The sequence below is a fragment of the Pholcus phalangioides genome, unplaced genomic scaffold (assembly GCF_987345545.1).
Source record: "Pholcus phalangioides strain wild (caught in Gottingen) unplaced genomic scaffold, Ppha-v1.0 ptg000031l_1, whole genome shotgun sequence".
In the NCBI taxonomy this organism is placed as follows: domain Eukaryota; kingdom Metazoa; phylum Arthropoda; class Arachnida; order Araneae; family Pholcidae; genus Pholcus; species Pholcus phalangioides.
The window spans coordinates 7,458,604-7,471,443 of record NW_028301621.1 but is presented as its reverse complement, the minus strand read 5'-3'; the positions used below and the strand labels follow the sequence as shown (position 1 = coordinate 7,471,443).

The window sequence follows — 12,840 nt, the reverse complement described above, 5'->3', positions numbered from 1 at the left end:
TAAAGCTATGAATCCACCTCTGACTAGATAGCGAGGGACTAGGGACTATATCAGTGAGTGACTTAGATATTTTGCAAGCATATGAGCAACTAAAAGAGTGACTACTGACCTAAAGCACATGCAGGGCTGGATTAATCTATATAAAGGCCCTAAGCAGGGCCGTCTTAAGAGCATTATGGGTCCCTGGGCCAAGTGATTTTTCTGAGACCCTACATGGCCAAATCTTAAAAATGAGAAGCAGAATTTTTTCTGAGGCCCCCTCTTCTCTTGGGGTCCCTGGGCCGTGCCCGGGTGGGCTCATGCGTTAAGACAGAACTGACCCTAAGCACTCAAATGATTTTGTTGCCCCTATCCTTTTTACCCCATGACCTTGGGTCTCATGAACAATCAGATCTGTTTAAAAATTTTAAGGAGTCATTAGCAGTTTTCATATGTAAAATGATAAGCAGATATTTTTATGGGGACGGGTTCAGAAAAAGCATTTTTCCTGAGGCCTATGATGCTACGGGTAGGTAAGTGCCGTAGAAGCCTTATGACAATTTGATCTGGTTAAAATTTGAGAGAGAGAGTAAGTATGCAAATTGGAAATTGATAGGCAGGCAGCAGGTGAGGCCTCAGAAAAATTTGTTTTTCCCGGGGGCATATAATGCTGCTGAGATGGCTCTGGGCTTAATTTATGGAAATTGAGCAAAATCTCAATTTATGCACCCCCTAAATCTATTTTAGCACCCCCTTTCTCATAATTTTTAACGGAAATAGAGTAAACTCAGTACCCTTCCTGGTGCAGCTATTGGAGTACCACACCACATATCCTCCCTTGATTGTGAGCCCTGGCCAAACTTTCTATAAAGATTTTTAACTGTGCAATCAAGTGATCTTTAAATTTCTGGGTTTTTTACTGGATGGTTGATTCTGGGGGAAAAAAGGTGCATTAAAAAATACACTGACCACTTCGTGGTGTCCCTTTTCTCCTGATGCCCTAACCATGTGCTTATTTTGCTTAATGGTTAATCCGGCCCTGCAAGCATGCAAATGACCAATAGAGAGGGATTGAGATAGTGAGCCAAAAGAGTTGCCGAAGCCCTGTTTACATGTGCAATACTGCAGTCGCATTGGATGTTCTAGCACCCACTTGACTTTTTTCCTTCGTGAAGAAGAAATTTAGAACAGGCATTTCTCCACCTCTTTCTTTGCTGATTTTTGAGAGTTGTAACTTCTTTTCCCATAATCCTTTGCACTCGCAAACCTCTGACGACTTAGGTAAAGTGGGGTTTAAATGTTGGTCCATTTAAGTTGGTTTTAGAAAAAATTCTTAAACTTGATTTTAAGCAGTCTTTTCTCATTTTTCTTGTAATGTAAACAGACCTCTAGGGAGTGTATGAGCATGGAAGTGAAATAAACAGTGACTTGGATAATGTACAAGCATGCTAGCAACCAAAACTATGTAAGCCTGGAAATGGCCAAAAGAGTGACTTATAGAGTAGAGCTTGACAAATTCCTGGCTCCAAGTCACCATGGGGGACTATAAAAGCAGCATAGTTTTCTTCATGTAAAAATGTGAATGAACGTAATGATAAAGTGCCTAATCACAAATAAAAGATCTTCACACAAAATTCACGCATCTTCAATGCAAAATAAATGTCACATGCTACAAAACAGCTTCTTATTAATTATAAGTCGGGTTATTATAATTTGACATGCAATCAAAAAAACTTAACCTGTTCTTCAGAAATACTGAATCACTTCAAAACAGTAACCTCCAAGCAGGGTTAGTTTTTCATGTTTTTGACATGACAAGCATCAAAAACTGGTTAAACGGTCAAAAACCTAGATGAATTTTTTGGATGATGTTTTGAACACAATAGGTATATAACGTCATGCATATTACAATGCTTTATTTTTAAACAATGATTTATTACAATAATTAAAACTAAATACCAATTATAATTTGCTAGTTTTATTTTTTTTGACGCACAAAAAATTTAGAACACATAATATGTAATTCTATGGTTCATTTTATCTAAAATATTGGTTATCTGTTTTCAATTTACAATGTGAAATAGAGCTGCTCATTCAAAATAAATGTGATCAGAGATCAGGGTTAGGCGTTTATCTTCAGAAATCAACTCTGTATTAAAACAGTCAAAGCTTATTGTCAGTGTTGTCAAATAGTTTTTAACCTGATAGATATATTAAATAACAAAACACTTCCTTTCAGGTAGATTAAACTGTGTTATGTTTTGAATTATAATTACTGAGTAAGTATAAAATATATATATTGCGATATTTTAAATTTCCTGATCTGCCCAAAATTTTATTTCATATTAAAAATTTTCGAGCAGCTCTGTCAATACACTAATTAAACTCATTTATTCTCACCTAAAAATTTCTTGTTTAGGTTGTAGTGTACTAGCTGTTACCCACAGCTTCGCTTGTGTGAATTTGATAATCCGAAAATTCTTCCTTGAGATCCCTTTAGGGGAATGAATTTGAGAAATCTCTTCTTAGCGAATCTTCGCTACATAAAATGGAGATACTGACTAGATTTCAAATTTATAGTTTCAGTGGGTTTTCACTCGGCATGATTTCTCTGCATAGCATTTCAACCCCCATGATCTCCTTAAGGGTCAAATTTTTAAAAATGTCTTTTTATTGAGTCTTTACGTCATAAAATAAAACTACTGACCAAATTTAATAAATATAGCTTCACTGGTTTCGGTTTAGTGTGATTTCCCTATGTCACCCTTGAACCCTCTTATGACCTCAGGGGTCAAATTTTGTAAAACCCGTTCTGAATCGGTCTTTACATCATAAAACTACTGACCAAATTTCATAATTTCATAAATTCTTCAGTGGTTTTAGCTCGCCGTGTTTTCTCTGTATAACCTTTGAACCCCTTTATGATCCCTTTAGGGGTCGGATTTCAAAAACCCTTTCTTAGTAGGTCTTTACTTCATAAAATAAAACTACTGACCAAATTTCATATTCATAACTCTAGTGGTTTCAGCTCGGCGATGATGAATCTGTTGGTCAGGACATGTCATTAGTATATACACACATAGATAAATTATGAGTTTTAAAGAGTATTTTCAATCAAAACGCTGGCAGGACTTGGTGTATCCAAAACATTGTTTTACATGTTTAGATACAGCTTTAATTGGGAAAACATTGCATTATATAAACAGGGCCGTCATTTCAACTTTTTCCGGGAGGGGGGGGGGGGTGCAAAGAACATGTATTTAGTGTATTTAAAATTATATATATATACATTTGCATAGATATATATACCATTTTGAGTGTATTTTCATAACCCGGGGGGGGGGGTGCAACGGCCCCCACCTGACCCCCCCAAGTGACGGGCCTGATTATATAAATGCCGGTAAATATACCATATCATAGTAAAACTTAGTTATTCTTACTTTTGTATTAACGATAAGTTTCGGGAATTTCTTAAGCACCATATACAAGCCAGCACTGCGAAATTAAATGACATTGTAATCCTACAATTTAGTATTTTTATTGCTATATATATTCTAATGTTATGTACAATAAGGATATTGTTTCAAGTATCAGTGATTATCTATATAATTTAATAATGACTTATTAGTCGACTACATATTATAGTTGCTTAATAGTCGACTACATATTATAGTTGATTAACAGTCGATTACATATATTGCCATATATGTAATCAATATTACATATGTGGCATTTTAAAACAACTATGTGTTATTAAAAGAGTACGGCAGATGTTTATATCCATACACATATGTATATAAGCAGTTGAAGAAATTTTAGGTCGGGAATTATCTTGAATTGAAGAATATCAAATAGTCTATCCATAGTTTTTCCTTCAGTTTTTATGCTATGCTCTATTCAAATTGTATAATTTAAAAGAAAAAAAAATATTGTCCAAAATAATACTGTGGAGAGTAAAAAATTATTTTATAATCATATAAAGTATTTATTTTATGTATAAAACAATCTTTTTTAAAATATTACATGCAATTATCATGTGTATTTCCAATCAATAAGAATTTTTATAATTTTGGGAGGTTTCACTATAAAATCATTTCCAAACTTGTAGCTGTTTTGATATCTTAATAATTAAATAAAAAGCCAATCAACATAGTGATTTATTGTAGTGTATATAGAATACATGATTGTATTTTATACATTCAAATTCAGCGGGAGCTCAGGAATACACTAAACAATGGCCTCATCTTACAAATCTGGTGGCAATGGATCGTACTCTGGTGGTGACCGACCATCCGTTGGCGCTGCTGCTACAGAAGCAGATTTTGCTGGTGATCCTGCAGCTGGCGGATTCTTTGCTCCAGAGTTTAGAAAGTAAGTTTTTTTTTTCCATTATTAAAATTAATTAAAAAATTATCATTGTATTCAGATCTTTAAAAAATTTAATATGAGCTTCAAATGGTTTAATGATTTTTTTATAGACATGATGACCTGAAGACTATGCTGGACAGTAACAAAGATGGTCTAAAATTGGAAGCCATGAAAAGAATTATTGGGGTGAGTAGTAAATATTTATTTATTAGAGCAAGTAAAATAAGGATAAAATTTTAGTAATGTAGAGAAATTAAACTAAGCTTACTGTGTTACACATTAATATTAGGTGGGGAAACAGAGGTCTTGCCAGAAATGATAGGTAGCATCAGACAAATTGTAGTAGTTGTGCTTACAGTCTAATTTGCATAATCATTATCATTTTGGAAAATTTAAAGAGCACTCTAGTAGTATGCAAAATTTTGCTCATTATTTAAAACTTTTAGGTGTAATACAGGGCATTTAAAATGTTAGTTGAAAAATATAAAATTTGTCACATCATTTGGTTTCACTGAAAATCTGAAAATCCAAACTTAATACTTCCAGTTCTGCAGCTGCGATAAATTACATCTTAGTAGAGTCCACTGTAAGTGCCAGAGCAGTAGGAGACTTTCTACTATGGACATTCCCCTCGCCTGAGGATTTCCAGCTGGAATTTACCTGATGCCAGGGCAAAAAAAGGTCGCGAGATGCACATGGACACACAAAAGTGGCATATTGTTTGTCTGGTGGGATCATTGGGGAATTATGTTCTATGACTTTCTTCCAAAAAGATATTTCTTGCTTTTTCCGTATCCTGTTTTCCTAGCAATAACTTTGTCCCCCACCTAGTATTATAAAAATTATACTCGCACTAAAAGGATCAAGTCAGTCATTTTAACTGTTTTTGATGTTCTTGCTCCATTTTCATAATGAACGAGATCATTCAAAAGGTTGATATTTCATGACTCTTTTTAAAAATATTAAAGCATTATGCCGTTAAACTACCATTACTTTAAAAAAAATTGGCTTAGATATTTTTAGTTTTACCTAAAAGGACCATGACCGGTAATGTTATAGACACTTTCCTGGCATTCACAGCAAATATTTCATTGAATTGTGACATCAGATTTTCTCATATAGATTTTCTCGCTTCAATTAATTGAAAGTGTCTTTACAGACTGACTAATTATGAAATAAAAATACAAATTCGGCCAAAAATGTGATGTAAATCAACGAATCTTATCGAAAGCTAATAGAAATGTGACCACTTGATTATTAACCATGGTCATTGAAAAAGGAAGAGGCAAATTAAACTACTGTATATGGAAATTGGGTGGAGAATGTTAAGCACTCTGGTAGGCTATGGCAAGCTATATAATGCATCTAGTAAACTGATCAAAAAGTAATTGAATTGTTAGGCCGAATTCATCAGTTCACCTCATATAAATAAGATTATAGTATCATTGACACATTTATCATTTTTTACATATTGATATGGTTCAAAATTTGCTTTTAGATGGTGGCTAAAGGGAAAGATGCATCCGATCTTTTTCCAGCTGTTGTTAAAAACGTGGTATCGAAAAACATAGAGGTAAAAATATAAAAGGTGTTTGATGCACCATGATTATCTTGAACTGTGTTTTTATGTACCTCAATTTTCTGTGTATAATCCATTGATTATATATGTATATATAAATAAGCAGTTAGCAAATACTTTTGGTCACAGATACCCCCCATAAATTTTGGTGTATGCCATTGACCCATCCTCCCTGATTTATAACAGCAGAAACAACAGCTACCTATCATCAAGAATGTTGTAGAACAATTCATTCAATCAAAAATTCTAACCAGTACTAGTAAATATGATGTTTGCAGACTGCAAAAAACAAAACATTTCATACTCCTATCAATACAAGAGAAGTTACCACAAGTACAATCTTTGTCAAATCTAATAATAGCACTAATGCAGTCTACCAACATTGCAGCAGTGCTTTTGCATGCAAATTTAGTTGCAACTTTTATTTTTAAGTAATTAATTTATTTCTTCAACTTCTTGGCATTTATTTTTTTCGTTTTATAATTCTGCAATTAGACCGTCGATCCCCAATAAAAAGGCTGCAGACCCCTCGGGGTCGAGGCACTTCCAATTGAGAAATGCTGGACTATATGTTAAAAAAAAAATTAAATTTTTTAGGGTGGATCATAGACAGCTGCAGTTTTTTGTTTTTCCCCTAAGATAGTGTTTTAACTGACAATTTTTTAAAAATTGGGCTTACAGAGATTATCATATGCCATACAATTATGAGTGATAGAATAAACATTTTTTTCTAAAAAACATGAACAACCACATCCATTCCTTAAAATTTCATTATTAATTGAGGGAAATTTTCATAATTATAGGATGATGTGCTTTCCTCAAGCTATTTTCCCCAAAGTGAAGTTTTGCATATGCAGAATATGTGCAGGAAATTACGACTAGAAAATGTTAAATAGTCATTATTAACCATCATTATTGATTTCAAGGCCTCAAATATTTTGGAATTTGATAATTTTCAGGTAAAAAAGTTAGTTTATGTCTACCTTGTGAGATATGCTGAGGAGCAACAGGATCTGGCCTTATTATCAATCAGCACATTTCAAAGAGCTTTAAAAGTGAGTTATGATGAATTAAAAAGTATTAACTTAAGCTTTTCTTTTGGCCAACTATGATGCCTATTTCGACCAATGAGCAGTTATGGGAAAAATAATTAAATTATCTCTCTTCTCAAACGTGTAGGATCCAAATCAACTTATTAGAGCTAGTGCACTCAGAGTTCTTTCAAGTATCAGAGTACCTGTTATAGTTCCGATAATGATGCTGGCCATTAAAGATGCTGTCAATGACATGTCGCCATATGTTCGAAAAACTGCAGCTCACGCTATTCCGAAACTTTACAGGTTTGTATTTTTTATTCACATTCATAAATGTTCATTTGGCAGTAGCGTGGCAAAATTGTTTAGTTCATTATCAACATTTGTCATTAAAAATGGAATTTTCCTCAAAAAATGAAGCAAAGCGAAGGTGAAATGTTTCACATTGTAGAGTTATAGAGTGCACAATTTTAGGGTTGTTTATCTATTCATATCTGTAAATTAAAAGGTGATATGATTTTTTGAACTTAAAAACAGGGTTTATTCAAAATAAATGGTACAAAAAGAAAATGTGATGAGAATTTATCTCTCGCATATCAACAGAAAGTGAAAGATTAATTCATGTTTATTCAGCAAAATTGAAAAATATAATTTTCTAAATGTTCACTAGAAGTGCTCTTATTCAAAATTGAAGCATAAGTGACCTAACAAGCTTATGGTATGCTAGAATACGAAAAAATATGTTTTTGCCTATTTTAACATTCTGCAAGCTTTTTGTTTATCCATCGCTTTAATTTTGAATAACAGCACTTCTAGTGAACACTTAGGAGATGACAATTTTCTGTTTTGCCAAATGAAACTTGGGAAATTAGCATTTCACGTTATGTTGATATTACATCATTATATGTTATATTTCATGTTATATTCAATAAATTCATTATAGAAGTCAGACAATTTTTCTTTTTGTACCATTTATTTTTAATTACACTGTACTTGTAGAAATGAAGTTAAGAATTTTCAAACAAATGATGCATTCGTGAAAGTTTTAAAATAATCCATTTCTGTGAAACAGATTTTCTTCATTATAAAATTTTTAGAATGAAAATTAGCATGCTCGTGTTTTTGTTAATTTACTTAACATTGGAAATTATTTGTCTAACAAATTTCGTCAATTTGTTTTCTTTTACTGAATGAAGCAATTTCGTAATGTAATGACCCAATTGTACTTTATTTGTATTTCATGATGTGATCAAGATATGCTTAGATTTCCTTTTTTCTTTTCTGGCACTTGTAGCCTCGATCCAGAACAAAAAGATCAGCTCATAGAAGTTATAGAAAAGTTATTATCAGACAAAACTACTGTATGTATAATAGTTATTATATTGGGTTGCTTATAATACAGGGTGGTCTATAACCACTCTGTCTACTACAGGTGGTTATACTACTATTTAACAATACATGCACCTCATACACATTCTTCCACGGAATTATAATGAATTGGTACATGCTGGCATGTACATGTATGGGTTGTAAACCTACCATGAAGTTTGTTTCTGTGTTTGCTTGTTACATGTAGTGTGCTGCCATTTGCGATAAAATTTTCTAACTATGAGTACAGGTGGTTATACAGAGTGGTATAGTCTACTATGTAGCTCTTGTTCTGGTAGACATGCTTCGTTGAAACTTGGTTTGTGTGGGCTATATGGACCATAGAGAAAAGAAAACTGTAATTAAAAAATAGTTAAATTTTTGACCACCAAGTGAAAAATGGAACTTTTTTTAATTGCAGCTTTCTTTTCCTTATGGCCCATATAACCTACATACCAAGTTTTACCAAAATATGTCTAGAACAGGCGCTGCATAGGTCTGACTAGTGTTGGTTTAATTATGACCACATAGTACCAAAATATTAGTAATTGCCATGATTTTTATTGCTGTGGCAATGAATTTGAACTATCTGTGGTTTATTATTAACAAAACTTCTATTAAAATTTTTGTCATGTTAGGACAGCATGAGATGACAGGACTAAAGGCGATGTCACACTACACTGACATGACATAATTTTACAATGTCCCCAACATGATGTGATTATCATGTCAGTGTAGTGTGTTTCTTGACCTTTAGACTCAGTAAAATAATAGATAAAATTGAATATACAATTCCCCAATGGTTGAGATGTTATGACTCTAAGTTTTATAGGGATGATATTTTATGAATTGCTGCTCATAAATCTATGTCTACTGACTTGCAATCATGTTAAATATTTTGATTTCAATAGTTGTTAAATTGTATTTTTTTGGATAATAAATTGGATTCAAATTTTTATTTATTCTTCAGTTGGTTATGGGAAGTGCTGTTATGGCCTTTGAAGAAGTTTGTCCAGAAAAAAATGAACTTATTCATAAGAATTACCGAAAGCTCTGCAATTTATTGGTCGATGTAGAAGAGTGGGGCCAAGTCGTTATTATGAACATGTTGACAAGGTATGCAAGGACACAGTTTGTGGATCCGAACAAATATGTGAGTATTTAATGTACTGCTTTGAAATTACCATTCTCTTGAATCTGCTTAATTTTACTAAGTTTTTCTGTACAGGTTTTGAAATGAACTTAATAATATATATATACATTTTAAACATGATTTTAAATCCTCTAGGATACTAGTGAAGTAGGAGAAGAGAAAGCATTTTATGAGACTGATAGCTCAGAAGTTCCTGACAATGCTAATGAAAAGAAAACATTGGTCATGGACTCGGATCATAGATTGCTGTTAAGGAATTGTAAACCTCTGTTGCAGAGTAGAAACTCTGCGGTAAGAGTTAGTTATATTTTAATAACAACTTTGTTTTCCAGCGGAAGTTGCATTTCATTACATGAAAGACCAAGAATAACAATCCATGCTTATAATATATAAATATCATTTCTTTTGCATAATAGTATAGCACTTAATTTTTTTTTCTTTGAATCATCTCAATAAATGCCATTCACTGTTCAGTTTTCATCTTTAAATACTTAATTTAGTGGGAAATAATGATTGAAAGTAAAATACACTTGAGTATGAAGTATGAAAGCCTGAATAACCCAGCAGAAATGAATATGAAGTTCGGAAAGAAAATTCACATTCCTCCATAGGGAAACCAAATTCACAACCTCTTACTGTCCGGGCGAGTGCTCTACCATTGAGCTGCAGAGCACATATTTTCTGTCCTTAGAGCATATATGAGAGCTAAACGGTACTGCACATGGACAGCCTCCTATCTCAGCTAATAGCTCTCACGACTTAGCCCCAAAGATGGCGACACATAGAGCTAGGCTGTCCATGCACAGTCCCATTCAGCGTTCATACATATGCTCTAAAGAAAGAAAATACCTGTCCTCTGTAGCTCAGTGGTACAACATTTGCCCCGGGCAATGAGAAGGTGGTACGATTATCCACAAAAGAATGTGAATTTTCTTTCCGAACTTCATCTCCGCTTGGTTATCCAGGTTGTGTACTTGGCATGAACAGCAGAGAGTGACATCGCACACACACACATTTCTTTATATACACGACTATTTTAGTAAGAGAAATTATATTTATCTGTATCTTGTTGAAATTTCATTGTATTGATTAAAATGCGTGTTATGTGTCTTTGTAGGTAGTTATGTCAGTGGTTCAACTTTATTATTATTTAGCCCCGAAGAATGAAGTCAATATGATTGCGAAAGCTTTAATAAGGCTAACTAAAAGTCACAGGTTTGTGATGAAATTTTTTTTGTTAATATTTTGCTGTACAGTATTATGACTTTATTTTAGTGCATTGATTTTTAACATACACATCTGTTAGAAAGATTCAGTATTAGATTCTTCAGGTGTAATCTAAAGATGTTTCAATGTGCATGTGATTTTTTTCATATTGCTGCTGTTGTAGTTTATTGCATACATTTTATGAAATGCATTGAAAATATCTTGTTATTGTCTGTACAATAGTTTGAGCATTTTTCGTTTGAAATAGCATTCAAATCATGAAGAAAATTTTCTTACTATTTTTTTAGGGAAATACAGTCTGTTGTTTTGGGCTGCATCGCTACTCTATCTACAAAACATAAGGTGTGTTGATCAATTAAATTGTGTTACTTATTACATGCATCTAACTTGTGAAAAAATATGAAATTTTGACAATTTTACAAACCTATTCTAATTTTCATAATTGAATATATGGTTTTTCAAAACTATGAAATAAATATAGGCTTATTACTACGTATAAAAATGCAGTACGGTCTCCATATAATGAACTTCTATTTTTTTTTAATACAAATTTTTCTGTCACTTATAGCACCATTTCTACCAAAACTGTCCCACTTTCATTAATTTAATCAGTGATACCCCCAACTTACTTCAGATCTCAACTTAAGTCAGTATCTCTTTCTTGTTCCAATGCTAATATCGTAAGTCGAGGTAAAGCTTTCAACACTGATTATATCAGCAAAATAATGAGGCAACCATGACTCATGAAATTTTAATTTGCCATAATCTGTTTTATTTAATGATCATAATTTATTATATTTATCCCTACTGATGGCTAATAAATTTTGGTATAAAAAAATGGGCCAGGCAAAATTATGTGTAAAATACTGGAATGACAAGTAAGTTATTAACCTCATTGGAAGTGAGGGATTCCTCCTCAAATAAGATCCTGTGTCACCCTATTTTTTCTTAGCTATTGGTCTTTTCGTGGTGACTTTCTTGGGAAAAGATTCTCATTCTAAGAAGGATGCCAGAAGCTTTGCTCAAAATGTATGTTACTGAAAAAAAAAATCTTTAGGATGAGACAGTCAATGCAAAGTGATGTAAGTTAGAGTGCTACTGTGCTACATTAAAAACTATTTCTACAGAAAAGCTTTTTGAATGAAGCAAATTGGATTTTCATTGTATGGAAACTTGACTCGGTATGACTGTACTGTTTGTGAACAATCCAAATTTTTCCTTCATGTACTGTGAGTTTCTTGTTCATTGCAATGTTTTCATTTCATTTCAAATTATTTATATAAATTTTGTGCTGCTGGATCAGAGACATGTAAGTAATGTTTCAAAAAACAAAATGTTTTTATTGAATCAGTAACTACATACTAGATTTTGAATATTCGTCATCATTCACCAAATCCGTATCGTTAGTGGAACTTGCTCTGCCAGTATCTCAAGTTTGTCTGGAAATTAACCAATAATTCAATAGTGCCAGAACTTTGAGGATATTCTTGTGTTTTTTTCTGTGGCACTAGAATTTTCAAAGAAGAGAAATTAATGTTCTCTATTTGTATACTGTTTTTAAAAATGAAAAATATTGTATCAATATAATTTTTGACTTTCAATGATTCCTGAATTTGATTTAAGACACTGTTTGCTTCCAACTATTATCTTGAAAATTAGATCATATTACAATATCACTGTGAAAACATGTAAATGCTAATATAATTAATGTGTGTGAATTAATGAAGAATTTTTTTCTATTTGTAGGGAATGTTTGAACCTTATATAAAAAGTTTCTTCGTCAGATCGAATGATCCTACTCACATAAAAATTCTCAAGGTATGCATGAATTAATGTCTAATTTGTTTTTTAATTTAAAAAAAAAATTTTTAATGTTATTTCTTGCTTTCTTTCTGAGATTGTTATGCATCATAGTGTATTATGTTTTCAACTTGTGCCACACTAAAAAGATGAATACAATTAAAGTGAAACACCTGTATAATGATAGTCAAAGACACCCAAAAACATATTAAAAAAAGTTATCATTATATAGAGTATATTATCACTGTAAACAGTGTATCTCGAGACCAGAGATAAAATTGTTGTATAGGTGATTATCATTATAGAGGGTATTGTTGTACAGTGGGTCCCAC

At 32.5% G+C, this 12,840-nt stretch overlaps 1 protein-coding gene across 2 annotated transcripts in view; it reads left to right on the top strand.

Moving 5' to 3' along the window:
* rb (adaptor related protein complex 3 subunit ruby) overlaps positions 1-12,840 on the top strand; it is a 28,215-nt gene that overhangs the window by 594 nt on the left and 14,781 nt on the right. For both annotated transcript variants that reach the window (XM_089252788.1, XM_089252787.1), the window contains exons 2-12: positions 4,189-4,350; positions 4,458-4,533; positions 5,846-5,920; positions 6,886-6,981; positions 7,106-7,266; positions 8,255-8,321; positions 9,299-9,481; positions 9,617-9,772; positions 10,599-10,696; positions 10,996-11,050; positions 12,455-12,526. In XM_089252788.1, the coding sequence (XP_089108914.1) occupies positions 4,214-4,350; positions 4,458-4,533; positions 5,846-5,920; positions 6,886-6,981; positions 7,106-7,266; positions 8,255-8,321; positions 9,299-9,481; positions 9,617-9,772; positions 10,599-10,696; positions 10,996-11,050; positions 12,455-12,526 (1,176 nt within the window). In that variant the 5' untranslated portion in view covers positions 4,189-4,213. The remainder of the gene's footprint in view (positions 1-4,188; positions 4,351-4,457; positions 4,534-5,845; positions 5,921-6,885; positions 6,982-7,105; positions 7,267-8,254; positions 8,322-9,298; positions 9,482-9,616; positions 9,773-10,598; positions 10,697-10,995; positions 11,051-12,454; positions 12,527-12,840) is intronic.